General features: G+C 46.3%; 1 protein-coding gene across 1 annotated transcript in view; it reads left to right on the top strand.

Annotated features, from left to right (window-relative positions):
- The first annotated feature begins 4098 nt into the window (after positions 1 to 4098).
- FAM135B (family with sequence similarity 135 member B) overlaps positions 4099 to 27903 on the top strand; it is a 169538-nt gene continuing 145733 nt past the window's right edge. Inside the window, exon 1 of the mRNA XM_057735971.1 lies at positions 4099 to 4175. Coding sequence (XP_057591954.1) covers positions 4099 to 4175 — 77 coding nt within the window. The remainder of the gene's footprint in view (positions 4176 to 27903) is intronic.

The following is a 27903-nucleotide window of genomic DNA, read 5'->3' as shown; positions in this document are numbered from 1 at the left end:
TCTGGAGCCTGTGTGAAGTGCTCTAGAGATAAGGATTGTTCTCTCCCATGCGCCAGGAAAGCAGCCCTGATGCGAGTGTATCTTCTCTGGCCTGTGCTTCAGGGGCCCTGCACTCTCCCCGGCCTTTCTCCCTAGGTGTGTTTCCCTGAAACGGGGTTCCCCAGGTACAAGCCTCCCCCACGCAGGTGCAGGCAGGTGGTGCTGCTGCCTGAGTGAGGTGCAGGCAAGGGCGCCCAGGGGCCTTGCTCAGCGTGCTGGGAAGACCAGGGCAGCTGAGGCTGTGAAGACCTGCTCCACGTGCTGGGGAAACGACTCGCTTTTTGAGCGGAGGGAGGTTTGTGTGGGTGACCTTGAACCCAGGCACAACCTCGTCACTCAGAAGTCAGCCTTCCCTGAGCCCCTGGTACCCGAGGCCTCCCTGCCCTGAGTCCTTGTCACTCCCACTGGGCTTGTACTTGACTGCCCTTCCGAGTCATGGAGGCTGGGAAGGGCCAGGCCAGCTGTAAAGGTCCACGGGCACAGCACCTTCAGGAGATGGCCTTGTTCGACTGTGAGCACAGAGGATCACACCCAACGTAGTGGAAGGATTGAAATCACTAGAATGGTGGGCTCTTCTGTGGCAGGAAGTTAGTGCAGAGATGCCTGGGGTGTGTGTGGGGTGTGTGTTTTGTGGGTGGGTGTGTTGTGTACGTGGGTGTCGGGTGTGTGCTGGGTATGCACCATAGACATCTTGTGTGTGTGATGAGCACTGTGTGTGTGTGTGTCCGGGTCTGGACCAGGCACGTGAGTGTGGTATGTACGTGTGTGGGACGTGTGGCGCGAGCGCCGTGTGTCTGTCCTGTGCGTGTGTCATGTGTGTATGCTCTGACACATGATCTCCACTGACCATGAAAACAACCTCATGGGGTAGCTACTCTTATTATTCCCGACTGGACAGGAGGAAACGGAGGGACAGAGAGATGAACAAAGCGATGGGCCTGAAGGCAGGCAGCTCACAAGGACCCGAGTCCACTCAGGTCTACTTAACTCTGTGACTCTCGTCTCTACACCAGTGGCTCTCAGATGAGTGTTTGCATCAGAATTCCCTGGAGGATGCATGCAAACACAGATGCCTGAGCCTCACTCCTGTGGTTTCTGATTCAGTCGGTCTGGGTGGGAGCCAAGAATTTGTTTTCATAGCAAAGAGACGCTGGTGCTGGTGGCCTGGGGACCACACCTGTAAACAAGCCCTGTCATGGCGCTCTCTCGTCCTCAGAAAATCGGGGAGAGGGTTAGGACCAGAGCCAGTGATTTTTTTTTTTTAACTTTTTATTTTATATTGGAGTATAGCCGATTAACAGTGCTGTGATAGTTCAGGTTCACAGCGAAGCGACTCAGCCATACGTACACACGTATCCATTCTCCCCCAGACTCCCCTCCCATCCAGGCTGCCACGTAACATTGAGCAGAGTTCCTTGTGCTGTAAAGCCAGTGGTTTTGGATTCCTACAGATTCCTGCACCTGCTACAAAGTGGACCTAGTACAGTTACCAGCAAAATCAATGTGGAGTTTTAAAACTGATATTTTAAATGTGAGCCTATCGTCCTCATTGAATTAGTGGGTGTTCAGTTATAACGAATCATGTGGTGTTAAAAAGGAAAAAGCAGCTTCTCCACCAAGAAGCTGCGTTTGCATCTACACGTCCCAGGATTCCATACTATTAGTCCTGAACAGTAGCAGGGGAGGGTGCATCTCCCCAGGAGAAAATATTCTGTATGGTATTCTCTATGTATTAAATATTTGTTTCTTCTAAACATTAATTCCTTCCCCCAAACCCGCCCTCCCCCCCAAAAAAATACCACTGTCTCAACCGTTCTGCAAGTAAGGCCTGTTGCTAGAAAACCGAAGCTGTGGGCGCCCGGGTCAGGGTTCTTCCCCGCTCTGTGGCCAGGATGCTCCCCTGTGTAAATCGGGGTTAGTACTACCTGTCTCAGAGAGGTTTCGAGGAGGGTGTGAAATAATGAATGGAAATCCCCCAGACAGTGCTTAGCCGGTGGATGTTGGGGTGTCCTGCTCCTGCTCTCCCTCTGATCTTCCTTAACCTCCCCCCCGGGAGCAGAGATCCTGCAGGGTCCAGGCATTACTGGAACAGATAACCACAAGCAACGTGTCAGACGCCTTTGCCAGCTCTGCAGTGTTTTGAGGATTGAGACTGAGTGGGGTGATGAGAAAGAGGGGAAGACGCAGGGGCTGCTGTTTAACATGATAACAAAGTGAAGCTCGGAGTGGCTGTATTTGCTGGCCCCTCCACTGGGCTTTTACTGGATATGCCTTGAAATTGAAATTGAATGGCAGTTCCGACCTTGACTGGCTCCGATACATTTGGCAGGACCGGGGCGGGGGGCTCCATGGCTCATCCATTAGGGAAATAAGTTTTCAGCACATCCTCTGAGTCTGGCCTTGGCAGGCTCACCAGCTTGAAATTCCATCCTGCAGGATTTATAGAGGTTGGGTCCTAGGATCTGCTGCATTTTAATGCAGTATGCGGAATCCTGCGTCTTCAGAATTGTTGCCCCCAGATGGTCCCCTTGCCGGAGCTGAGACTCTACTAAAGCCTAGTTAATCCCGTGTGCTCTTATTCTTGAGAGCTGGCCGAGCATGGCCCCATTAGCTGCAGTGAGGTTGGGCTCTGAACCCAAGCAATGGTGATCTGGTCCTCGAGGCATCTTGGGGGCAGAAAGAAGAAGGGCTTTGAAAGGAAACTCAGGTGCCAATCACCACTTGCCAGCTAGGAGAGACTAAATCTCCTGTTTCTCCCCTGCCTCTTATTCTCTCCCTTCCCCAAGATCGTGCCAGCTACTACCTATTTAGAACCTTCTAGTTATCCCAGAACCTGCTCAAGTGCAAGGAACTGCAAGTAATTACCTCCCATCTTTCTTCTAGGTAGCTTGTATCGTCCCATTACACATGGGAGTAAACTGAGGCTGCTTACCAAAGTACACACCACTAGAACATTCTAGAGTCACAAAGGGGCTCCAGGCTAGAGACTTTCTGATCCTTTTCCTTGTCTGCCTTGTGGGCCAGAACTTTTATCACAACATGCTTCTTGGACAGAGTCAGACGACTTACATAAAATATGTAGCACCTAGAATATAGTAAATGCTCAGTAAAATTCAGGTGCTTTTCCTTCCTCCAAATCTCTGATGTCTAGATGATTTCAAATCCTCGGAAAACTCAGCCTTCCTTGAGTCTCCTTGTCAGTTCATTTCTCATCCTAGACTGGGAATATTTTAACTTTGTACCTTCTCATCTTTCCTGTCCAACCATCTTATTATTGGCCCAGGGTCTCCTGGCTTGGAAAATTAACAACCTGTCACGTTGGATCCAGTGTCTGCTTGACAGCAGCATCCACTCCCTCTGCTTCCCCTGCTCAGTAGAAAACACATTTGTCCTTGCACTCCAGGCACCTTAGCTCTTTAGAGGCTACATTTATACTAACAGTGACAGAACCATCTTTATTAATTATTATTATTAATCATTATTAATGGTCTCTACCATTTACGAACTGTTTGTTACAAGTTAGGAACTGTGCAAAGTGCTCTATGTGGCAGATTTATTTAATCTCCCCACCATCTATCAGAGTCATATGCTATTACCAGTCCTCCTGTTACAGATGAGGAAGCTGAGGCTGGGAGAGGTTCAGTAACTTGCTCAACGTCACACAGGTAGGACGTAGAGGAAGAGATTCTTGCTCTGTTGGCCCTGAAATGTGCTCGTAGCTGAGATGCTACTGCCTCCAGGTGCTGACAGGTAAGGAAGGGCAGGGGACTAGCCCAGCTTTAGAATTAGGGTATCTGGGTCGAGTCCCAGTTCTTGGAGATGTGGGCTGTGTGACATCGTGTAAGTCACTTCATCTCTCTGTGTCTTTCCTATAAAAGGAACCTGTGCGTGATGACATCCAGTGGACACGTCATGGCCGCATTGATCAGATACTCTTGTCCATCTAAGTAGGTGCTGTTTGGGTTCCAGTAGTAGAAACCCAGGCTCCCTGTGTTTGGCTGATGTGATCTCAAGCTGTTCATTTCCCTTTTGTTTTTTAGGTAATGAACCAAAAAGATCATGTCTGAAGTACAAGGAACGGTTGAGTTTTCTGTGGAGCTACATAAATTTTACAATGTGGATCTCTTTCAGAGCGGGTGAGTATGCTTTCACTTCTTGTATTTGTTTATATGTTTGTTTTGTTTTTTTCTCTGGCAGGAGATGATGGTGGTGAGGACAGGTCGTAGAAAATTTTGGATTAATGAGGAAAGAATTTGTAATATTTTTCCTGCCAAGTGGAAAATCCAAACTTAGTGCATTTGAAAATAAGCCACAAATTGACAAAGGCCAGAAAATGCTAATTTCTCTCTTCCTCCTGCACCTCTTCCTACTCGCTCTTCCCATTAAATCTGTCAGTCAGTGTTAAAGGAAAGTGAATTTATTGGAAATGAAGCTTGCCTGTGTAGCTCTGATAAAAAGGTGTCTGTAGGATCAATATTTGTAGGGGCCATCTCCCCAAACCACATGTCATAAAACCTGTACCCAGATCATTCAAACACTGAGAATTTACAATGTCTTTTTAAAACACGCAATTGACATACAGCTGCTCCTCCTTTTTGAGGCTGTACTCTGAATTTGGCATTTTATGTGCATGATCTCCCTAAGTCCCACACTGGGATGGAATGACCAGTTCCTCAGAGCCACCACTAAGTAGACTGGGACGTGTGAACCTACGTTTGGATTTGTGACCATTATTAATAACGCACCTCATCTGAAGTATATATTGACCTTCAGATATTGACTAAAGCTTGTACGGTGTCATCACCGTTAGCAAGACATTTCAAAACGGCACATCCAGAACACAAAGAGAGCCCTGCACAGGCGGTAGAGGAGGTCAGACATGAAGATGGAAACCATGAGCTACTCAGTAAGCCTGTGGTGCTCTTCTCTGCTTTGCAGATCTTTCCTTTGTGGTTTGGGGAGGCATCATGTTTAGCCGTGTTCACCGCTCAAGTCTGATATTGAATTAGGCTGAATTAAAATCAGAATTTTGAGTCACTGTTCTAGAGATATATATGTATGTATTTTAATATATGTAATATATTGTATATAATGTTTATTATTGTATATAACTGTATATATATTACCAGTGTGTAAATAACATATTATATATATAATTTTATTACTGTGTAGGTGTATATTACAAAAAGTTATGTGTTCCATGAATACATAAAATAATTGTTTTTAAAATGTGAATTTTCATATTTCTTCTCTCCTTTTAAAATACCTTTCCTTATATTTATAATGCATACTGTGTACGTGAAGAACTGTACATGCATATGATTTATAAATGAATGTACATTTATTGGGGTTGCATGCCCAAAAATGTTTTTACTGGTAGATGTGCAGGTCATTAACTGCTGGAGACCACTGGTTTATCTAGCAGAGCCAGGAGGACTCACAACTTTTTTTCTACCTCTTAATGTTTCCATTTCATGGTGTCAAGGAGTGTGGATGTCTAGGCACACACTTTGATACGGATGAGGGTATAACCGTATGATCAGACTTGCTCGAGAGTGGGTCTGCTTTTAGCTACATCCATGAACAGGCCAGGGCATCTTTTGGAAGAAGGCGGTTAGACCTCTTAGTGGGGATTGAGGGAGTGTTAGGACCTCTAAAGACCCATCTGCAATAAAACCTTGACGTGAATGGTCCCTAGACCCCTGGATTCTGCCTATAGGGAGCTGTGGACAGGCCAGGCGTGATGCCAGCCAGGATTCTGCATCTGCCAGGAGGCTTCTGACAGGCGTGATCCCTGAGGCTCAAGGGCTAAGGAATTTTCCACTCTGAATCCCACAGGAGCCATGCGGATGGTGAAATGTAATTACTTTCCCAACAAGCTTTCCATGGGGATGTGATGGCTGCAGTCCAGACCTAGTAGGCAAGGTGGGGGCCTGGTTGAAAGAAAGCTGATGATCTCCTGATGTCATTAAAGAGAAGGAAGGTGGGATTTGGGGCAGCTGGCCCATTTTGGGGGGTGTGAGGCTGTATGATTAAATGTGTGCTCCATACTGTCCTTGGGATGGTACGAGGGTGAGTCAAAAGTTATCTGCACTCTGGCTGTAGAATTTATAGAAGTTTTGATATAATCAGAGTGCAGATAAGTTTTGACTCACCCTCATAGAAATTAGAGCTACGGTCTGCCAAGGAAGGAAAGCGCCCTTCCTTGGATCGCGTTTGACTGTGGTCATCCAAGTTCCACATGGTTTCTCCAGTTAATGAGAAGTGCCCCTCAGGCCCCTATCCAGATGTGGCAGCTCATTTACCCTGTCTGCCCAGATAGACACCCCTTCCTGATGTGTTGTGAGATGCTGTGTTGGAACCACATGGGTACAGAACTGAGAGTATTGAATGAGGATTTGCCCTGATCAGGGAATTACTTGCTTACAGCACATTTATGTTTGTCAATAGTTTTTCTAGTCCCAGAATGCATACTGCTTTTTGGTGATGTTTGCTTTGAACAAACAGTCAACTTGCATTTATCCAAAGTCTATGTTGACTGAGGTGAATTCTCAGATGAAAAGCATCTCCTGAAACCAGTCAAAAGCATCATGAATTGTCACCCCTGTACTTGGCAGTGAGACTGTTCCTGATAAAAAGGCAGGGACAGGGAGGCACTGGGGAGCCTGCTTTGGGGTTAGACCTGACTTTGAAGCCAGCCTCTGCCTCTTATAAGTTCTGAGAACATGAAAATGGCCCTTTAAAATCCGTTATCACTCTAAAATGGTGATGACAACGTCTATCTCGTGGGGTAATCTGAGTGGTTGTGGAACTGATTGCATTAATTAATATGTACAGAGCAGCTAGTAGGGAACCTCGAAGCTAGTAGCTGCTACCCAAATTGTCACTTCTACTAGTAAATCCTGGCCTCCAATCTGCCCTTAACACTGTTAGTGGAGTTATTACCCGAAAGGGTTAATGTGACCATCTTGTTTCCCTCTTTGAAAATCCTCCCGCTTCTCTCTCCTCAGCCCAGTGCTCAGAGCCTGCATGGTTTGACCTTAAACTTCTATCTTATTGTCTGTGCTCAGACCAATCTCGACCCTCCTCCCCCTAATACCTGCCTTGAAAATTCAACCCTCTGCAAGTTCCCACTCAAATATAACCTCCTCTGCAAACCATTTCTGTATATTGATTGATATTCACCTACTGTGCTCAGCCCAGTTTCTATGAATCCCTCATCTCCCTGTTTCTAAAGCGTATATCGTGTTTTATTCTGCCATCCACTGACATGCACATGACCGTAGACACTGTTAAGCCTACATACTGGATTAGGCTTCATAAGGATGAAGATGAAGGATACTCTACCTTCAAAGTGTTTATCAGCTAATGAGGGAGAAGGGTGCACACCTAGACAAGGACCAAGATGTGTGGTACGCTCTGTAACAAAGCTAGATCCGGGGTAATTTGATGTGCATCAGAAGTGGGGAAGCCAGTCTGTGGGCAGAGTCAGAGAAAATGTCTTGGGAGGAGATAAGCTATCATTTGAAAGATGGGTGGGAGTCGGCTGTACAGGGAACCTGGAAGGGCAGGAGCAGAAGGGCTCACCAGTGCCAGGAAGCAGAGCCCACCTGAAAGACCAAAGTGCAGTGAAGAGTGGGAATGGAGAAGTGGATCAGGGTAGGAGGATTATAGAATTTATCCCAGCCTATCTTTTACTGGACTTGTGATTATAGAGAGGTTAATGTCAACTGCCACAAACTTTCTTAGATTGCAGTGATAGGAGAGCTGGGTTGCAAAAGGGAATGATGCTGATGTCACATGAAGCTTTATTTTCTTCTCAAGTGGATTCAAGCTCCTTAAGGCTAAGGACTCCATCTTATGTGACTTCACATGGCCGGTGCCCAGCATAGAGCCTGGTGCATCCTGACAGATCGAGAACAGCTTAGGTATGGGGTTACACGGCTCTTTATTACATGACAGTCATAAAGATAAAACAGTCCCTAATTCCTAGTGTGCTGTTTAAATCTGTGCTACTCAGAGTGTGGCCCACGGACCAGCAGCAGCACGATTACCTGGGGGCAGACTCTCAGGGCCTGTCTCAGACCTGCTGGGTCAGAATCTTTGCTGGTGGAGCTCAGGAAACTATTTTTTAACATGTTCTCTGGGTGATTCTGATTGGAAAGCACAGGAAGCACCATTGAAAACGTTTTTGTGAAAATATCAACCTAGGCTGTGTACTAGGATCATCTGGAGAACTGGAAAGTCCACCCTCCAGACAAATTTATTTAAAAATAAAAAATAAATTGGGGTGGGACCCACACATTGGCATTTTCTAAAGTTCTCCAGGTAACCCCAGGGTTGAGAGTGCCTGGATTAGAACTTAGTGCATATATACATGTGCCAAGTAACCTCAGCCTGTTGTCGATAACCTCTTCATCACTAAGAAAAGGAGACATAAATCTCTTCTATCCTTCTTTTTAAAAATATTTATTTATTTATTATTTATTTATTATTTATTTAGGCTGTGTTGGGTCTTAGTCATGGCATGTGGGATCTTTAGTTGCGGCATTCGGGCTTCTTCGTTGCGGCATGCAGACATCTTAGTCGCAGCATGCAAACTCAGTTGTGGCATGCAGACTTCTTAGCTGCAGCATGCAAACTCTTAGTGGCAGCATGCATGTGGGATCTAGTTCCCCTACCAGGGGTCGAACCTGGGCCCCCTGCATTGGGAACTCGGAGTCTTACCCACTGGGCCACCAGGGAAGTCCCCTTAAATCGCTTCTTTCATAATACGATTGAGACATCTCATCTTCCCCAATAGGAGACTGGATCTTAACCCCTTTGCACACGCCTGCTGCTCAGGAGCCTGTAGAGATGCCATCTTAACTTTTTAGCATGGGTTCTGGGAGTCAGAAAGCAAAGGGGAAAATGCTATTTCATTTACAGTAATTTTCTCATAAGGAAATGCTTAAGTGAACAATTAACTATAAAACCCGTTGCCTGGATATGTGTAAGTGGTTAATATATTAATAACTCATACCTACTTAGGAGAGTGTGAACCTTCATTTCTAATAGTGTGAGCTGGAAGGGAACTAACACTAGGCCTTGAAAGTGAATTCAGATCTCATTTTCAATCTTAATTCAGACCAGTCTCTGAAGCGAGATGATTTTCTTTCTGAGCAAAGGTTTTCATTGTTGATGTTCAGATCCATCTCCTGTCTTTCCTCCACCCCTTCTCTAAAAGGTCATTGAGAAGATTTTTCCTGCCCAGAGGTTTTAGATGATTTTACATATACATTCTGCCCTGCTCACAGAAGAGTTGCACAAAAAAGACCTACAATCAATGTGATCGGATTTGATGTGAAAGGTCCAACGCTCGTAGAAATGTTAGGATTGAAATCCCCTTTGAACAAACTCACCTGCCTTGTCTCTACCGGAGTGAAAATGTTGGCTCTGAAGTCAAGTGATTCCTGAAGGAAAATGCCATCCTGTGTTTATGCCCTGACACCCCACCATGGCCTGATGCCCAGCGACAGCTAAGCTCCCTGTGAAACCAGCCCCGATGTGCCTTAATAGACTCAGAAATACAATTACTTTGCTTGTCAGAGAGCAATTAATTGATTTGCTTGGTTCTGTCCGAAACAATCCTTTCCTTCACTTCTCTTATTAAAATATGTTGTGATCCTTTTCATTCATTCCCACCCTCTTGGGAGGGAGTAGGGATTATACATGGTTTGGTTTGGAACTTTTATCTTCCAGCGCAAAGAGGGTAGACAAGCTCAATGATCTTTAAGAGTCTTTCTGTGAAATTCCATGGTTATTATTTTAATAAAAATTTGATCTCCCTTTTCCCATAAAATGGCATTTTTTATCATTATTCCTATGGAGACTGAGCAGACGTCAGTTACCCAAGGGCTTATGTAGATGGACTTTCTGGGTTATTTTTCTAGCAAATCCATATTCCTGTTAACAACTACCCTGTCCCATTTTTTTTGCTTTTTTTTCCCCTTTGAATCTGTGACTTCATAAGCCTGCTGCTTTAAGCCTTTTATCCTCTTAACCCTTGGCTGAGGACATGCTCAGCAGATCTGTAAAGAAAAGACCCTTCCAGGGGGCTGAAAGTTGGCCTGCAGAGATTAAACTGTCTCTGGTGAGCTCAGAACCACCCACAGGGCCTAATAACCTCCTGAGGGAATAAAAGTGGAACAAAAAGCCACTGGGGAGTGTGGTCCTTTCTAGTTTTGTGCCCACAGTGGTCCTCGCTCAGGCCTCTCAAGGAGAGCAAAAGGGCATGTGGTCATGAACGTGGTGTGGAGGGAAAAGCAGAGACACAGATCTGGTCTAAGAGACAGAGACCTCAGGGTCTGTTTCCATGTCTTCTGTTACTAGCCAGGTACCGGTGGGCGAGTTACCTTCTCCAATCTTGGTTGCTTTTACTTGTTTTGCAGGGTCTTTCTTAGAAGTCCTGAGGTGATGTTTGGAAAGCATCTAGTTAGAGAGCCAGGCGTGGCAGTGACGACAGGATGGGCTAAGCCCGCTCTAGCCTTTCTGTCCTGTTGATTACAACTCACGCTCTGCAGCCGTCTGTCCTCTGCTGGTCAGTGCCGGGGCAGGAGCAGATGGCCGACCCGGTCCGACTCTGGACTGGGTGATCCTTTTTATAGCAGGTATTTTACGCTTATCCTACTAATCTCCCAGGAAGGGGTCTCCTTGCCAGTGGAAAGCCTAATGGACTCCATACTGATTTGTATTGGCCTACCTGGGGGAAATTCTGCTTTTTGTTCTTTACTTCATATTTGGAATCTGCAGAGTAAAAATGCCACATTTCTTTTCTTCTGCCTTTATTGAGATGTAAGTGATGTATAATATTGTGTAAGTTTACTGTGTGTGTGTGGTGATTTCACAAATATATATATATTGTGAAAGGATTACAATACATTTGATTCAGATATCCCTCAGCTCAGGTGGTTACCACTGTGTGTGTGTGTGTGTGTGTGTGGTGAGAGACCATTTAAGATCTACTCTCTTCCTAGCTTTCCAGTATGCAATGCAATACTATAGTCAATAGAGACATGCTGAACTGCAGGATGTTTCTTTTCTAGAAGGGTCTTTTCTAGAAGAGTCTTTGAGTGGATCTTGAGTCAGAGTAGACGATGTAAGAGACTGAGGTCCCTTAACTGCTCTTGTTTTGTTCCTATTGGTTGTCAAATGTTGCTGAAAAGCAGTTTTACATGTATTTCATTGTTTCTCATTTTAAACTTTAGCACACACACACACACACACACAAAGTAGTTTTGCTGAGTAAAAGAATTATGGTGACATTTTCATCCTTGTACTTTTCCTTATTTTTTACAATACACATATCCCTTTTGTAACCAGAACTTTCTCTTTTTCATCACCCTGTATGTCCCACTGTGACATGTGTAATAGCTGCAAAGGATTCCATCATAGGACTCCATCGTGATTAATTTAACCAGTGCTCTATTTTTTGGACGTTTTGCCTCTTTTATTTTTTTTTTACATATTAAAATGCATTTCATTATTTAGATGTCGTCATGACATTTTTGTTCTTCAGTAATTGGGAAACACTTCACTCTTGATGATATAAACTGTACACCCTGAAAATGAAGAACACTTCCCACGTGTCTTGAGTCTAAGTCCCCGGTAATGCTGATGAAGGTGAATGCTCTGTTTGACCAGCCTCTTCTTTCATCCAACAAGGTGAGGGAGGAGGTGATTGTGAGTCTAACAGTCCTCACTTAGTCCCAGACCTCTGTTCCATCTCCTCTTAGACTTCTGTGACATCAAAGCTCAGAGGAATTAAACACTGATTAAGAATCTTCATGGCATCAGGAAGTGAATCTTCACCTTTTGAGTGGAGGAGCCTTTGTCAACAGTGGGAATCTAAAAATCTCCCGTGTTGCTGATGTCTGGGTCTCCATGGCTTCACAGATCCCAGGACTTGACACTCAGGTTACTGCAGTTACTGTTTGGGAAAAGAAAAGACATGCCTAGAAGGCTGGTCCTTTGCTGCTCTTCCTAAAAGTAGGCAGAACTTTTCTTTCATCAGTGTGCTCTGTGTTCCTGGAAAGCGTGAAATTCTGTGCTCTCTTCGAAAAAAATCTCTTCAGTTTCTTGTATGAAACTCTTATGTCTCAACCCACGAGAGTCAACCAGAATTTATTTGGAGTAGAAAGTTATAAAAAAAATTCTCTTTTATTACAGATAGGCTCATGTAACCCCACAGTTCTACAAGGGATGTAGTGTTATCCCTAAATCATAGAGGAAGAACAGGCTGACATGGGTTTCAAGTCTGGCTGTTTTGGACATTGTGCAAGTGGCTAGGTGCAGGGGTTCTTTCAGGGATGCCTGCATCTCAGAGTCCATGCATTTGTTTTCTACTCCACTAGGCATCTTTTGTTTTGCTTGGAGCAGACAAGGGTGTTCAGATGTTACAGTAACCGCTGCCCCCCCCCCCCCCGCCCCCACCACTGACTTCTTTAAACACTTGCACTTCTGCAAACAACACAACTTCAGAGCAGGACTTTCAGGGGGTACTGACTCCTACTCAAACTTTCTTTCCTGGCTGCCTGGCCCCTATCTGGATGTTTTCTTTGAATAATCAGAGGATGATGTACTGGGAATTGAATCCTTCCAGCCAATGACTGACAGACCCCAGAGGCATTTTCTTAACCAAATCTATTCACACTTCTTTGACAAAAGATCTTTCCATAAGTACAATCCTCGGAGATGATCTCTTGCCCCCTTTTTCTACCCATTAAATCTTTCTCTACTGTCATCCTTCTCAAGAAGGAATGTGTGGCATTTTCCCCATGGAACTCCTGTACAAATTGCCCTTTGTAAAACAGACCCAGGGCATCTCCTGTTCTTTTATTTACTTACTCATTGATTTACTCATTCTGGAGACTTTGAGCTTTTGCTCTCGTTGGCTCTGTCCTAGGAACTCTGGACAGAACATTGAGAAAGACAGAGCCATGAACGGAAGTTGTTTCCTTCGTGCTGTGGAGGAAGAGATGTAAGTCCATAAAGTGATGTCAGAAATGGAAGAAAAAAGCATGGACAAGGCATTCAGGTGCTGAGGGAGGACAGGAATGCCTTCCCCTCACCTGGGAGGAATCACCACAGGTTACCTAGGAGAGGGGGGTTCCACTAGTCAGGTGGAGGCTGGAGGGGAGTCTCAGGCATCGAGAGCAACATGTGCAAAGGCCTGGAGGTGACAAAGATCATGGCATCCCCTGGGGAATGCCGCACTGCTCAGGAGTGCTGCCTGGAGGTGGTGTTTTGATAGAGTGGGAGGGGTGGGATTGCATTGTGTAGATCAAGGAGGGCAATGAAACAATTTAAGGGAATTACTTGATCATTTGTGTTGTAGAAATGACACTTTGGAAGCAAAGAGGATGACAAGTGGGGTGGGGAAAATGCTGACGGTGGTGAGGATAGCTCAGAGGGAGAATAGCTGAAAAATCTTGCGGCATTGGAATGGGAAGAACTGGTGCTTTTACGTAACCTTAAGGGGGAGAGAAGTCATAGTGATCGTCAGCTGCCCCCTTGGGTGAATCTGTAGATGAAGCTGAGGGGCAGGAGGACCAGGCAGCCAGAGGAGAGGATGTGAGTCTAGAGGTCCGGAGGCAATGGGGTAACTGAGTCCAGAGGCCAGGTAGAAATCAGGGCTGGGGTTTCTCTGCTCGTGGGCATAATTGAGCCTGGCTGAAACCATTCAGTGACTTGTGATGCCTCGTGAGCTCAGACTGTGTGCCAGGACCTTTACTCTATCAACTCACTTGATGCTGTTGACAGAGCTATGAACTAGGTATCATTAAGTTCATTTTATAGATGGGGAAACTGAAGCCCTACCCCACGGCAGAATCAGGGTTGGAATTCATGGCTATCTGTCTTCAAAGCCAGTATTATCAACATTGTTTTTTTATTCTGTTGGCAAGACCAGACTCCAAGAGAAAAATCACAATTTAAGCACAGCTGAAGGTGAGAAACAGGCAAAAGTGTTGGGACGGTGCCAGAAGCATCAGAAGAGAGAGGAAATCACAGTAAGAGAAGAGATGGGAGCGCCCAAAGGGGGAGCATCCCCAGGGTCAGATGCTGCAGAGAGATCAGAGAGTATGAGGACCCCAAAAGATCTTGGGTTTGGCCTGGGGTGGGCAAGGCTAGCTTTGTCCGAGCTGTTTGTGTGTATGATCAGAACAAGGAGCCAGAGAGCCTTGTATGCGAGTTTGGATGTGAACTGGGCCCGCAGAGGGAAACCTCCCAGGTGCTGGGGAAAGCTGATGCGTAAAGCGGGTTTGCTATTCAATACAATCAAGCCAAAGTTGAGCTGATGGGCACAGTCATCTGCCACTTAATGACCTCTTCGAGCTGATGCTGCTGAGGTAGAGGAGGGATACAGAGAAGCCTCCTGGTGGTGGTGGGGGGGTGGGGGGCGGATGGTAGAAATGCAGACCAAGGCGTTTGAACTTTCTCCACTAGGGATGGTACAGGAGGGGTGAGTATGGAATGTTTTAGGTAGGGGACCGTCAGGTTTGGGTTAGAACACCCTTTGGCTGAACCGTGGAGAACGCAGCCACTGCCTGCCAGATAGTTGGCACTCACACATTTGAATTCCTAGTCCTCGGGTGAGGTTACTCGTCTGAACTGGGTCGTGATGATGAAGGAGACATTTCCTGGGCACTTTGACAAAGACGTTTTTCCTTGCACTCCAAATCCTATTGATTGGGAGTTTCTGAGGTTTGTATAAAACTCAAATCCCACTACTGATGACTTAGTGAGCTCTAGACCCTTAAGAAACTGTAATGAAATGGAACCAATGTCCTTTATTTATAGCTGGGAAAGTTCCTAACACTCTCTTAGGGCAGGGTACTGAGATAACAGATTGAGCAATAAGGATTAGGCATGGATGCCAAAATGGGATTTCTTCCTGTCTCTGTCTACCCCAACGGAGATAAATCTTTAGACTCAAGTGTTTAGCGACAGAGGAGGGAGAGGGAAGCAGAGAAGATGAATGTACCTTGGGCCCAGGAGGGGCCCAGGGTTCATAGGCTGGGCTGTGCTTACTGCATACAAAGAATAAACGGCAGATAGGAGACTGTGCATGGCTCTTGAGATTTCTTGTCTGTTATTAAAATACATCCCTTTCAATGTTTCAGGTTTTAACCAGTCAATTTGGCAGTGCTTTTCTACACTCACTTCCTGGGTCACCTGGTCCCATGGATTTAAACACCCCCTTGTGCCCCTGGCTTCCCAGTTTATGTCATCAATTTCTTCTTTCAAACTTCAGACTTGCCCAGTAGGTGTTCTCCATCCATCCTCACCCTGATGTCTAAAAGCCGTCTTAAACTTGATCTATCCGAACCCAAAACCCAAAAACCTGATCTCCTGCCCTCCCAAACCTCTGCCCTCAAACAACCCATCTCAGTCAACTCCATCCTTCTGGCCATTGAAGCCAACATATTAGAGCAATTCATGACTTCTCTCTCCCTCACACCTCGTGTCCACTTTATCCAGAAGTCCTATTTGCTCTATCTTTAAAATATACCCAGAATATGACATTTCTCACCTCCAATGCTAATACGCCGGTTCCAGCCACCATCATGTCCCATCTGGATCTGCACAATAATCTCCCCCATCTGTTCCCCTGATACCACCTGTACCCACCTCTAGCCCTCTCACCACACAGAAGCCAGATGGTCCTTGCAAAGCATGAGTCAGACCGTGATGCTTCTCTGTTCCAACTCTCCGCTTTCCAATCTACCATGAATAAAGCCAAAGTCCCTACGATGGATGGTTTACTCTTTCCCTCATTTGCCCACCTCCTGCCATAGTAGTCTCTTTGTAGTTTCTTGATGATGCCGGAATTTCCAGCTTTCTTGGAGCCTTTGTGCTGGCTGTTCCCATTGCCTGGAATGCTCTCCCATCAACTCTTTCAAGTTTTCTTACTGTGTGAATAAGGAGACTGGGTGCAGAGAAAGGGTACTTTTGCCTTGCAATAGTGAGACAGCTGGGCAGTGGAGGAATCCTCTCAGGATCTCACTTTTCCTGATTCCTAATCAAGACCTTTTTTCCCCACAACCGAAAAAAGCTCCGCACAATACCAAAGTGTATGCCATGGAAACTTAGTCCCTAGTGGCAGCCTGCCATTGTCCTCTCTTGGGATTTTCCCTGCAACAGTCTTTCTCTGCTCATCCCATCACAGGTGTGGGCACACCTGCACGCACATGTATGTGTGTGCGTGCAGATGTGCACACGTGGAGTGGGCTGTGTGGTGCTAGCGTTCCGAAGAACATGTGTTGGAGATTGCTCTTTCCCCCATGCTGTCATCCGTCAAAAGGGTAGATTTGCAAAATTGTCCACAGTTGGAGTTAATGGGGGGTGGGGGTGAATGGTGCATTGCTTTGTGTCCTTGTTGTCCAAGAGCTTCTTTGGACTAATAAGGAAATAGGATGTTGACATGGGTGAAGGAAACTGGGTAACATTTATTACCATCGATTTATCTCAAGAACATCGTGGGGGATTTTTAGTTTACATCTTTGAGATGTCAGGGGAGTGAGGAAACTTCTTAGATGAGGCCACAGGGAGAGTCACAGGGGCTTGCTCCAGTGGCTGGGATTTGGGCTCTGGTGTCAGAGTGTCTGAGTCTGGGTCCTGATTCCAAGCCGTCAGATCAAAGTGCTCCTGGACAAAGGACTTCATCTCTCCCCCACATCTGAAAAACAGATAATGACGGTATCAACCTCGTATGGTTTTTTGCGAACAAAAAGTTACATGCGTGTGGATTGGTCTCGATGATTTTGAGCTATCTAATTATTACCGGTCATCAGCATCATTGTGGTTATTACACAGTTTGCCGGAGGGAGCCCTACTGCTGGGGAGTGCCAGTCTAGGATTTAAGCCTGCCCTGGCTCTCTGCAAAGCTGGTATATTCTTGTACGTGCTCTGCATTGCTGCCTCCACTTTGCTTATCTCAGCCTGCAGAAGGGGCCACAAAACTACCTCTCTTGAGAATTTGTCCATTCATCTACCAACATAACCATCTGTTCCTTCCCCCATTCATTCTTCCTTTCATCGGGCATATATCAAATAGGTAATAGGTGGCCTAACCTATGCAACTACTGGGGAATTAAACAAACAGAATAAGAAACAAAAAATGAATCAGCCCGAGCTTAGTCCTTGTGGTGTCCTAGGGATTGAGCTAAGCATTTTATCTCCATCATTTCATCTAATTATCCTGGAGAAGCAGATATTATCTTTCCCATTTTACACATGAGCAAACAGCCTTTGACAAACTATAAAACAAAACAACTGAAGCCATGTAGGCTGCTATTGGTTCCATTCCAAGTCTGTCTCACTTCCAATCCCACGCTCTTTCTCCGAAGCCATGCTGCTTCCCTTCCAAAACCTACATCTGGGCCCCTACCTCCAAACATCTTCCTGGGGACTCAAGAGATGAGAAAACTCAGAGACACACCATTCATTTCCTTGGCAGTAATTTCACAAGTGGCATTAGTCCAGAGCAAGCTAGAGAAGGACCTGCCCCACTCAAACATCTTGACTTGCATCGTCCGGTCCTGGTGCCAGAGGCAGGCTGGGCGTTGCTTACTCCTCTCTGCTCTAGTCAGACGGCAGGGACTTTGAATTGCACTCCATGTATCAAATCCAGGACATGTGGCAGCATGTTGACAAACCTGAGTGTTCTAAGCCTGCAAACGAAGCCCCAGCTACACCCAGTAAGGAGTAGGTGAATGAATTGGAAAGGATTCAGAACTGTGTGATCACCGTTTCGGGATCACTAATGGCCTCCCAGGAAAATGAATTAGATCCATCATCAGTTTCTTCAAAGGCCAGAACTAAGACCCCGGGAGTGAAAGGAAGGCATCTTTTAAGCACCTGATGTCAGGAGGTGTTTTCTAATGGAGTGGTCCTCAAGGGGCAGGGTTGCTTTGAGTATCACGAGCGTCCTCCCTCTGCAGAAGATGGGGTTAAGAGGGTTGAGAACCTTGGAAAGCTACATAGTTGGTGAGAAGAAGGTGATGATGTATTCGATAAGAAATCCTCAAACGTTTTTTAAAAGCTTTGACTTCCTTGCCTCAGGGTGAATCTTAAAGGAAAGCCTGCTATATAAAAGGAAAAAGTGGAACTGGTTCGGTTGACATTTCACGGGGTGCAGCCTCCCAGGCTACTCGTCAGAACATGGGGGCATCATTGCATCTGCTTAAAAACCTCTGGAAAAACAACAGCAAATGTAGTCACCACTGTATTGGCCAACATTACTGAACACTGAGCCTGGAACTCTTTTAGGCTTTGTATTTATTATCTCATTCAGCTCTTCAAACAACCCCGTGAAGTCCGTGATTCTGACACTATTATGTAGATGAAAGAACGGAGGATCGCAGGTGATGGGACTCATCTGAGTTGACACTGCTGGGCTCAGGCAGGGCTGGACTGCATGTTATTACTTAGATTGGAGGGTCTCTAAGGTTGTGCCAATTCTTACTAGTCTCTGATTCTCCCAGGACTGGTGTGTCTGGGTCGGGTCCTGGCTAGTCAACCCCTGGAGACATGTAAGCAGAGCAGATGGTGTGTGACTGAGGGCTGCCACCTGGATTATCTAAAAAGCAATTAAAAAACCTCCGGAGACTCTGCAAGAGGGCTGTTCACTGCAGAAGCAGCCAGTTGTCCCTTTCTGCAGGTGCAGTGCTGACTGGGCACCATTCTTTTTTGGCTATTCTTTCTTGGGATCCTTCTGAAGATTGGGTTCCATGCACAATGCACCGGCAGAGATGACCTGTAGGACTTTTAAACCTCGGCGTGCTAGTTCCTGACATTGGTGCACAGGATTCAAGACTTCCTATAAGCGTGGTCACCCCTTTTGTCCTCTGACTTTCAGACTAAGCCAATCGTGGGCTTGCAGATCACTGATGCCACAGGAAGTGATGGTCTGTGTTTTGAAAATCTGAGGCCTGCTTCCACTCTTTTGTCTAGAAAGCACCTGGGTGGATTAGGACACGGCGTTAGTGGAGTCCTGTTCTGAAAAATTCCATCTCCCCAGCGAGCAGCCAGCTCCTCTTGGAGAAGACGTCTTCCATCACCGCCCTTCATCTCTTCTTTCTTTTGCTCGTCTATGTATTCACTGTTCAACCTGTGATCAACACCCGTGTACCAGTCACGGTGCTGGATACTAGGGATGCAGAAGTGATGAACACGAGACTTTTCCCTTGAGCTGCTGACTCCTCGTGGTAGAAACAGACACACGTTCTTGTGCAGTGTGATTGTGATGAGCATTTAGGGGCTCCTGATACCTGCCAGGCCCTCTGCTGAGCACTTTTCATGATCTTTCTTAATCTGCACAGAAACTGAGGCAAGTCCAATCCACACCCATCTTCTCAAATGGGGAAACTGAGGCCGTAGAAGTTGTGCAGTGCAATATGGGAAGTCTTCTGAGGCAGAATCTAGCTTGCCTTGGAGAATTCAGGAAAGCTGAGAGTCAAGGATTGGGGTCCCCTGTCGTTTGGAGGTGTCAGATGTTGTAGTTGATCATTGGGTAGTTTGGGGCAGGGAGGGGCTCCAGATAGGACAGGAAGCTAGGTTAATACCACCAAGTTCTCCAAAGGGGTTTGGAGCAGTACCTTAGGGGCATCACATTGTTCAACCAAGGATTCTCTTGTGATGCTGGCAGCTAACTTGCCTCCCACCCACCCTGTGCATTTAGGGATTAGCTAGGATTTGGTATATTCTGTTGCCTCCAAGCTTTGTACCCACCCCTGCGACTGTGAGGAGCATCCTTTCTGTCTGCAGTGTTCTCCCTGCTAACTCCTGCTCAGGTGTTTTGTCTCTTCTAAGATATCATCTATCTCAGGAGGCTTTCTTATGGCTTAGACTGGTCAGGAGCCTCCTCCAGGCTTTTCTTTCTCCTATCACTAGCACTAACTACCTCTCCATTACCTGCAAGGGCCTGGAATCCCAGTTCCATCCATTCCTGGTTCCCAGGCTTGCCTCTCAGGGCTGGCACAGAGTGGAACTCAATGAAAGCTTGTTGACGAGTGGATGATTTGGGTTGAAATATTTGGACCTTCCCCATCTATGTATTGAAGAATAAAACAGTATTTATTGAGGGTCGATTGTATAGTTGACACAGTTCTGGATGCCATTTTCATGGTTATGACCCAATAAAAACAGTCCCTGTTCTCATAGAACATTGGTCCAGTAGGTAAGACAGTCATTAAATCTAAACTCCCTTTCCTAAGTAGCCAATTCTCTATGAAATACATGCTATGATGTAAAGTGCAGGTGGCCATAGGAAATATGACAGGAGATGCCTCATTTAGATTGAGGACTCAGGGGAGATCTCTTAGAGGAAGGAACATTTAAAAGGAGACTTGAAAGTTAATTTAAAAAAAATAGCTAAGTTTGAGTGGGAAGAAAAAGGCTAAAGAAAGGGCAGGCATGAGGCTTCAGGAAGGAACAGCTTAGTCCAGAGGATAAAGTAAAGCCACTGTGGAAGCTAGAAAGGTGAACTGGTCCCAGATTCTCTTAGGTGTTACTGCTTTTGCTCAGCCTTTCCAATATACATTGGATTGGCCAAAAAGTTCGTTTTTGTTTTGCCGTAAGATCTTAGGGATATACAGATAATAATATATATATATAATTCTTTTTTTATAAATTGATTGATTGATTGATTGCACTGGGTCTTTGTTGCTGGGCTTGGGCTTTCTCTAGTTGCAGCCAGCGGGGGCTATTTTCCTTGTGGTGCACGGCTTCTCATTGCAGTGGCTAGTCTTGTTGTGGAGCACGGGCTCTAGGCCCACAGGCTTCAGCAGTTGTGGCACTCAGGCTCAGTAGTTGTGGCTTGCGGGCTCTAGAGCACAGCCTCAATAGCTGTGGTGCACAGGCCAAGTTACTCCGTGGCATGTGGGATCCTCCTGGACCAGGGATCAAACCTGTGTCAGCAGGCAGATTCTCAACCACTGTGCCACCAGGGAAGCCCCATATATAATTATCAATCACCTGTGTCCTCGAGCAAGTCTGGAATGAATGAAGAATGTATTCCACTGCCTTATTTGAGCGTGTATCGGCAACACTGTTTCATCAACAGAAGAAGCTAAAGCTCTGTGTATAAGTTTTTGTTACTTGTACCCCCTCTGCTGTTCTTCTAAAGCAAAGTATTCATGTGTCAATACTTAAACCATATTCTTTTTGTGTTTGATTTTAAAATATATATGTGAAACAGACTCACAGATATAGAGAACAGACTTGTGGTCACCAAGGGGGAGGGGTGTGAGGGAGGGAAGGATTGGGAGTTTGGGATTAGCAGATGCAAACTATTATATGCAGAATGGATAAACAACAAGGTCCTATTGCATAGCACAAAGAACTATAAGCAATATCCTGTGATAGACCATAGTGAAAACGAATGTGAAAAAGTTATGTATGTATAACTGAATCACTTTGCTGTACAGCAGAAATTAACACAGCACTGAAAATCAATTATACGTCAATCAAAATTTTAAAAAATAAATAAAATAAAGGGAATATAAAGATAAGAACAGGGATTAAAGTCTCTGTCACATAAAAAAATAAAATAAAATAAAATATATATGTGAATTATATTGTTAAAAAAGTACCCAATTCTGCACGGCCTCGGTGCAGCACTGAGGATCTTCCATTGTATCTCCTTGGGCATCCTGCCTTTGAGAATTATAGGCGGCCACACACAATCGAACCTCAGAGTCATTCTTTTGCCTCTGGCAATGCTTTTGACTTTCACTCACCATACCCCAGACCCAACCTATGCCTCTGTCTTCTCTCTCTGGATGCCTTCCACTGCCTCTACCTAGTCTCTGCTTCCTTCCTGTTCCCACTCTTCCCTCTGTTGTCAGCACAGCAACCCAAGGGTCCTTTTAAGATCTAAGCCAGGGAGTGTCCCTTCTCTGCTCAAAGCTAGTGACTTGATGCCCCATTTCACTCAGGACACCAGCCCAAGTTCTCATGATGGTCTATGAGGCCCTTCCTGTCACTCTGGCCACTCTGGTCACCTGTCTGTTCCTCCAGTATCCCCCACTCCTAACCTGGGGCCTTTGGGGCGTCCTCCTTCAGCTGGAACATTCTCCCTAGTATGTCTGCAAAGCACACCCTCTCACCTCCATTAAGTCTTTGCTCATGTCACCTTCTCTAATCACGCTTGAACCCTGCAGCTTCCCCCAGTCGGACCCTCTTTTCCCTCATCATCTTTCAACATACCACGGACATAACTCATCACATTTTTATTTGATTCTCCTGCTGAAATGTAAGCTGCACAGATGCAGGGATTTTTATCTGTTCCTTTCACTGATGAATCTCAGTGCTTAGGCTACTCTCTAACAGTGAATATATACTTCAACTATTCTTCATGGTGCAAACTTTTAAAGGAAGAAAAAATACAGGCATACCTTATAAGAATCAGTGCAGGTCATTGCAGCGCGGAACTTGAGGAAGAAAAGGTTACTGGTCTATGAACATTGCATTTGGTTCTGAATCTTGTGCCTGCAGGTTTGCAGGAATGCTCGGTGTGTGCACCTGTGTTTGTGGACGTATATGGTTGTGATCATGCGTGTTTCCATGTGCACATGCCCGTGGTCATGTGTGCTTACATTTGTGGTCACGCGTGGTTGCACACACATGTCTGTGGCAAGTATCGTTGTGATGCATGGTTGCATGTGTGCATGTTTGTGGGCACACGTGCACACCTGTTTAAATAAATGGACTAGCAGACATTTCTGAACCCTGTCATGCAGGACTGGGGACTCTGGACTTTGGGGAGGGACCCTGGATCTGTCGTTTCTCGTGTCCTTCCCTGGAGTCACTCTTTAATTATCCCCCTCATTGTGCTAAAAGTGACGTCTCTGCTGAGGGTCATAGTCTCCTGCTCAGCCGGCCTCTCAGACGTTCTCTCCTCTCCCAGGGGCCTGCGTGGCTGACTTCTAAGAACAGCGTGATTACCAGCGGCCCTTTAAAGTCACCTGGAGGACCCTTTGTCACAAGCACAGTTCAGAGCACCGTCTCCCTTCTCAGATCTGGAAGGAGGCGGTGCCTTTTGTGACCTTGCAGCTGGCTGCACTCAATAAGAGGTCAGAGCAGGGATGAAGGGTCCTTCTGCCCTGGAGAGGAGGAGCTGCTCTGAGGGGCCCTTCACTCCCCTGTCTCTCCATTTCCCCATCTGTCACTCACGTGTGGACCCGCCCCCTGTGGGTCTGGAAATCAGTCCTGGCTCTGCGTCTCCCCAGCTGGAGAGGGAGTGGTGCCCTCTCTCCGCGCTCAGTCTGTTTTCTCTGTATCATAAGGAGACGCCTTTGCACGGTGTTCTCATGGGAATCACATACGTGAAGACACGTGGAGATCTTAGCACCATGCTTAGCACATCGTGGGCCTTCCTAATGGTAATTAATGGCAGAGTTAAGTGACAGGCAAAGTGCTTTTCACATCTGCTGACTGGAGAACAGTAAGAACATCTTAAATAACTTTGTATGCCTGGCATGTTAAACAGCATATAGTACACAGTAAGGATTTGTTAAAAGTTCACTCTAGGACCTAATAAAAAGGTGCATGGTTAGTGCCTGGGGGCGGTTAATGTCCTCCCTGCTGAGAGAGGGCTTGAATGCTGGACTAAGACATTTACGTTTATGCTTTGGGGGCAGGAAGGGGATGATGGCAGGAGACATGGGCCCGATTTTGTCTGAGGGCAGACATCTTCAGGAGGTTATTGACGTGGCCAAATCTTCATTCACTCATTCAATTTATCAGACACCTTTTTCTCCCATTTTTTAAGTTATGGTAAATACACATGACAAAAATATATCATTGTAGCCATTTTTTAGGTGTACAGTTCTGTGGCTTTAAGTACATTCACATGGTTGTGTCCCCGTCACTGCCACCCATCTCGAGAACTGTCTCATCTCCAACTGAAACTCCTTCCCGTTAAATGCTAATGCCCCATCCCCCTCCTGCACCCCTGGGAAAATGGAGGAGATTCTCCCGTAACGGAGCAGGGAGGGACTGTCCTTAGATTTTTTTAGTGCTGTGACTATAGGAAGCTGCAGCTCTCAGCTGACGGCGTGTTCTCATCATCCTTTAGGCGCAATCCATGCCCCAGTTCTGGCAAAGGTGACTGCCGTTTCTGAGCTCCATGATCTGTTCTGACCACCCTCCCCCAGCCCCCCACCCCCGCCCCCAAGCATGGCAGACACACCAGGTGTCCCTGTTCCTGGGTCTAACCCATTCCTGGTCGGTTGCCCAGCTTCAGGGAGCAAGGAGGTGAATGGCGGGTGGCAGTGGGAGAGGGTCTACCTGGTTTATGTTTAAAATACTGGTTGAGTCAGTTTTTAAACATGATGCAACTGGCTTCTTAAATCTGAATTCACACCACATAGCCAGCTAACAGGTATATGATTGTTTGGGATTTTAAAAGTATGCACAACACCTGACACAACTTTTAAAAATTACATAAAGACAACAGTAGAAAACGGGAGGGGTCCCTGGGGTGAGCCGGCGGAGACGTCATTTACATACTGAGTGTGGCTCCCTCTTCTGTCACCACCAAGATCACAGTGTCCGCACACTGATATGCTTCCTTCCTTAGTGACCCGGATGACATGGGCGCTGTGCTGGGTGAGTGACGCGGGCCCATCTGATGTCAGTGACTTGTAAGGATGGCTCTGTGAGGGGGCATTTTCATCCGGGGAGCCTACGTGCAGATTACAAAACTGGAGCTCAGAAGACCACGCCGGACTGGGGATCCTGTCTAGTGCTTCGTGGGGAACTTCCTGAGGACTCTGTTTTTTCTGAAGCATTTATTCTACTGCACAAAAATACATATTTATTTACACAAATTAGAAAATGCAGAATAACAAAAATTCTATTTCTCGAAATCATTACTAAAATTTTAGAAAATTTGCAGACTTCTCTGCATATATATATTCTCTGCATATATTTATGTGTGTATATAGATATATAGACACACGTGCACACGCACTGACGGAAGCATTTTAAAGAAAAATAAGCTTATATTGTGCACAACGAACAGGTTTTTTCCCGACTGTTTACTTGCAGTTGAATAGATGAATATTTTCTGAGGGGCTCTACAGTCATTTGCTGCAAGTCAAAGGCTGAGCGACACAAAAATGCAAAAGTATTGCCAGAATGAGCTGGAGGTGAGGATGAAGAACTCCGTGGTCGGATTCTGGCCACCAGAGCGGGCTCAGGACTGAGTCACTCACTCATTCCCCCAAACGAAGAGGTTAGAGAAATAGGCTGGAGAAGTCAATAAGACACGTGTTTTTCTAGCAAGGAGTTCACAGTCTGGGTCTTGGGTGAAGCAGAGACAATGCAAGTGTTCATCCTTTCCTAATCCACGCCTTGAGCGGCTGCTGGGTGCCAGGCGCTGTGCTGGGGTTTTGGCCTGACAGGAAGGAGCAAGATCTTCTTGCCCCTCACAGGGCGTGGTCTCGCCAGGGAAAAGCCACCTGGAGAGCCGGCATCGGAGAGGCAATGTCACCAGCCCACCCTCTGGAGCCCCAGGCACGTAGAGAACAGGGGATGGATGAAGGGCGGTGCCCTATTCTGCCAGTGTCGGGGGCGGTGGGGGGAAGACTTTGAGTTGAGTCCTGACACGTGAGGATGATTCGGAGGTGTGTGAGGCTGTCATCCCAAGGAAGGGAGCGATATGTGCAAAGGTGTGGAAGGGTGGAAAGGGAGGAGCCATTCACAAGACAGCAGCACGTTACTCCAGGAGCAGAGGCCGACACCACAGGGATACCAAGCAGGCTCTCAAGCTGGTATCAGGGTAGAGAACAGACTTGTGATTGCCAAGGGGGAGGGGGTGCGGAGGGATGGAGTGGGAGTTCGGGGTAAGCAGATGCAAACTAGTGTATGTAGGATGGATAACAACGAGGTCCTACTGTCGAGCCCAGGGAACTATACTCAATAAGCTGAGATAAATCATAATGGAAAAGAACATGAAAAAGAATGTATATAAATGTATAAGTCAATCACTTTGCTGTACAGTAGAAATGAACACAACATGGTAAACCAACTGTACTTCACTAAAATAAATTAAAAAGAAAGATGACGTCAGGAGAGAGGAAGAGATACCCTGATGCAGGGTAAGGAGTCAGAACTTGGTAAAAGGCAGATTCTGTGCAGAGGGACCTGGTCTCAGGTTCGGGTGTCCCCAGGCAGGGGTTGGAATTGTGTTTCTTCCACAAACTGGTTTTGAGGCTAATTCCAGAAGGTCCCTGACTGTGGGATGTCCCCTTATCTCGTCACAGGTCAGTGAGACTGAGCCCCGTATCTCCTTTGATTCAATGACGTTATTTTCTTCTCAAAGTGTTTTTTAAGGTTTGTTGAAGGACTGTCATTCTAAGATAGAAATAGAAATATATACATATTTTTCCTTTCCAAATTCCAGCTGTAGAGTTATCTGTTATGGAGGGTTGGGAGGTGAGAGTCTCACCTCTCACCCTGTTTTATTTGAGGTCATCTCCCTTCCACCATTTTCCTAAAGAAGCATCACACAGATGTCCAGAAAGCAGTGCCAGCTCTGTTGTTCTGGGGTGGCTCAACAACTTTTAAGGCTTCTCCTGTCTCCTCTGGAGTGTTAGGAGTCCAGTTAAATTGGTTTGGGGTTCAGCGGGCACCTGAGTCCTGTGTGCATTCACTGTACTCAGTGTTCACACTTGTCTCCTCCCCGCCCCCGTAATAGACCACACACACCTTCACCCAGGTCTTCACATGTCAGGGTTCATGGCATCAGGATCCATCCGTTGCCTGAACTCAGGCAGGACATAGTGGGAGAGAGGATGAGTGTGCTCTTTGCAACCAGATCTGGGTCCAGATCCCAGTTCTACCATGTCCGCAGGTGGGCTGGTTTTACCTTGACTTTCAGGTTCATCTCCTGTGAATTTGGATGTGGTACCTCAACAGCATGACTGCCAGGGGTGAATGATGTAATTTATGTGACAGCATCCATCCCGGTGCCCGGCACCTGGTAGGTGCTCTCTGACACCTGGCCATCAACCCTTGGTTCTGCCCCAACACACACCCTCACCACTGCCCTGCTGCACATGTAACAACATAATCTGACCTGGCCAGGCTCATCTAGCCTCCACACCTTTGCTGATCTCTACCTGGGATGAGAGGTAGATCAGCCTCCTTTCTGTCATATGTATGTTTCTTTCGGAACTCCTACTTTCCTTTAAAACTGAATTCAAATATCCCTGGTTCCTTGAGAGGCAGGTTAAAGAAACAGATCACAGCAAATGTGAAACTATTTTTTTTTTTGCGGTCCTGAGAGTGTCCGCATCATGCCAATGCTGGAAGCAGAGAGAATTCTGGGCCATCGAGTTGGGCTCACAGAGAAGCAGGTATCCTCATGAGTCTTCCCACCCAGGCTCTGCAGAAATACAAATGTTTCGTTTCCTTGCAGACCAAGATGGTTACTCTTGGACGGAAGTAGGGGGTCACCTGGGCTGCAGGGGATGTGGCATCCCAAGCCTTGGACTTAGAGCCAGGCAGCCCAGGTGCAAATCCAAGCTTGGATGCTTCCCTCTGAGAATGTCATCAATCAAAAGACCAAGATGACACTCTTTATTTGCATCTGTCCTTTGTACTTTTTCTTGCAAATAAGCAGAGACATGGCTCACAGCACCCACCTGGAAATTGCAGGATTGTGTAGAGCACTGCAAGCGGGTCCTCCAGCAGCTTGGAACAGGATATTAGTTCTGGCTTTCAGACTTTCAATCTCCGCACTGTGAACATCTAGACAGAAAGGCCTGGAGACATTGTGTGACTTGCCTGGGGCCCATGTGAGTCGCTGGCAGCAAG

The sequence above is a fragment of the Hippopotamus amphibius genome, chromosome 5 (genome assembly GCF_030028045.1).
Source record: "Hippopotamus amphibius kiboko isolate mHipAmp2 chromosome 5, mHipAmp2.hap2, whole genome shotgun sequence".
Lineage (NCBI taxonomy): Eukaryota > Metazoa > Chordata > Mammalia > Artiodactyla > Hippopotamidae > Hippopotamus > Hippopotamus amphibius.
Note: the sequence above shows the minus strand (reverse complement) of the source record. Positions and strands in the feature narration are given on the sequence as shown.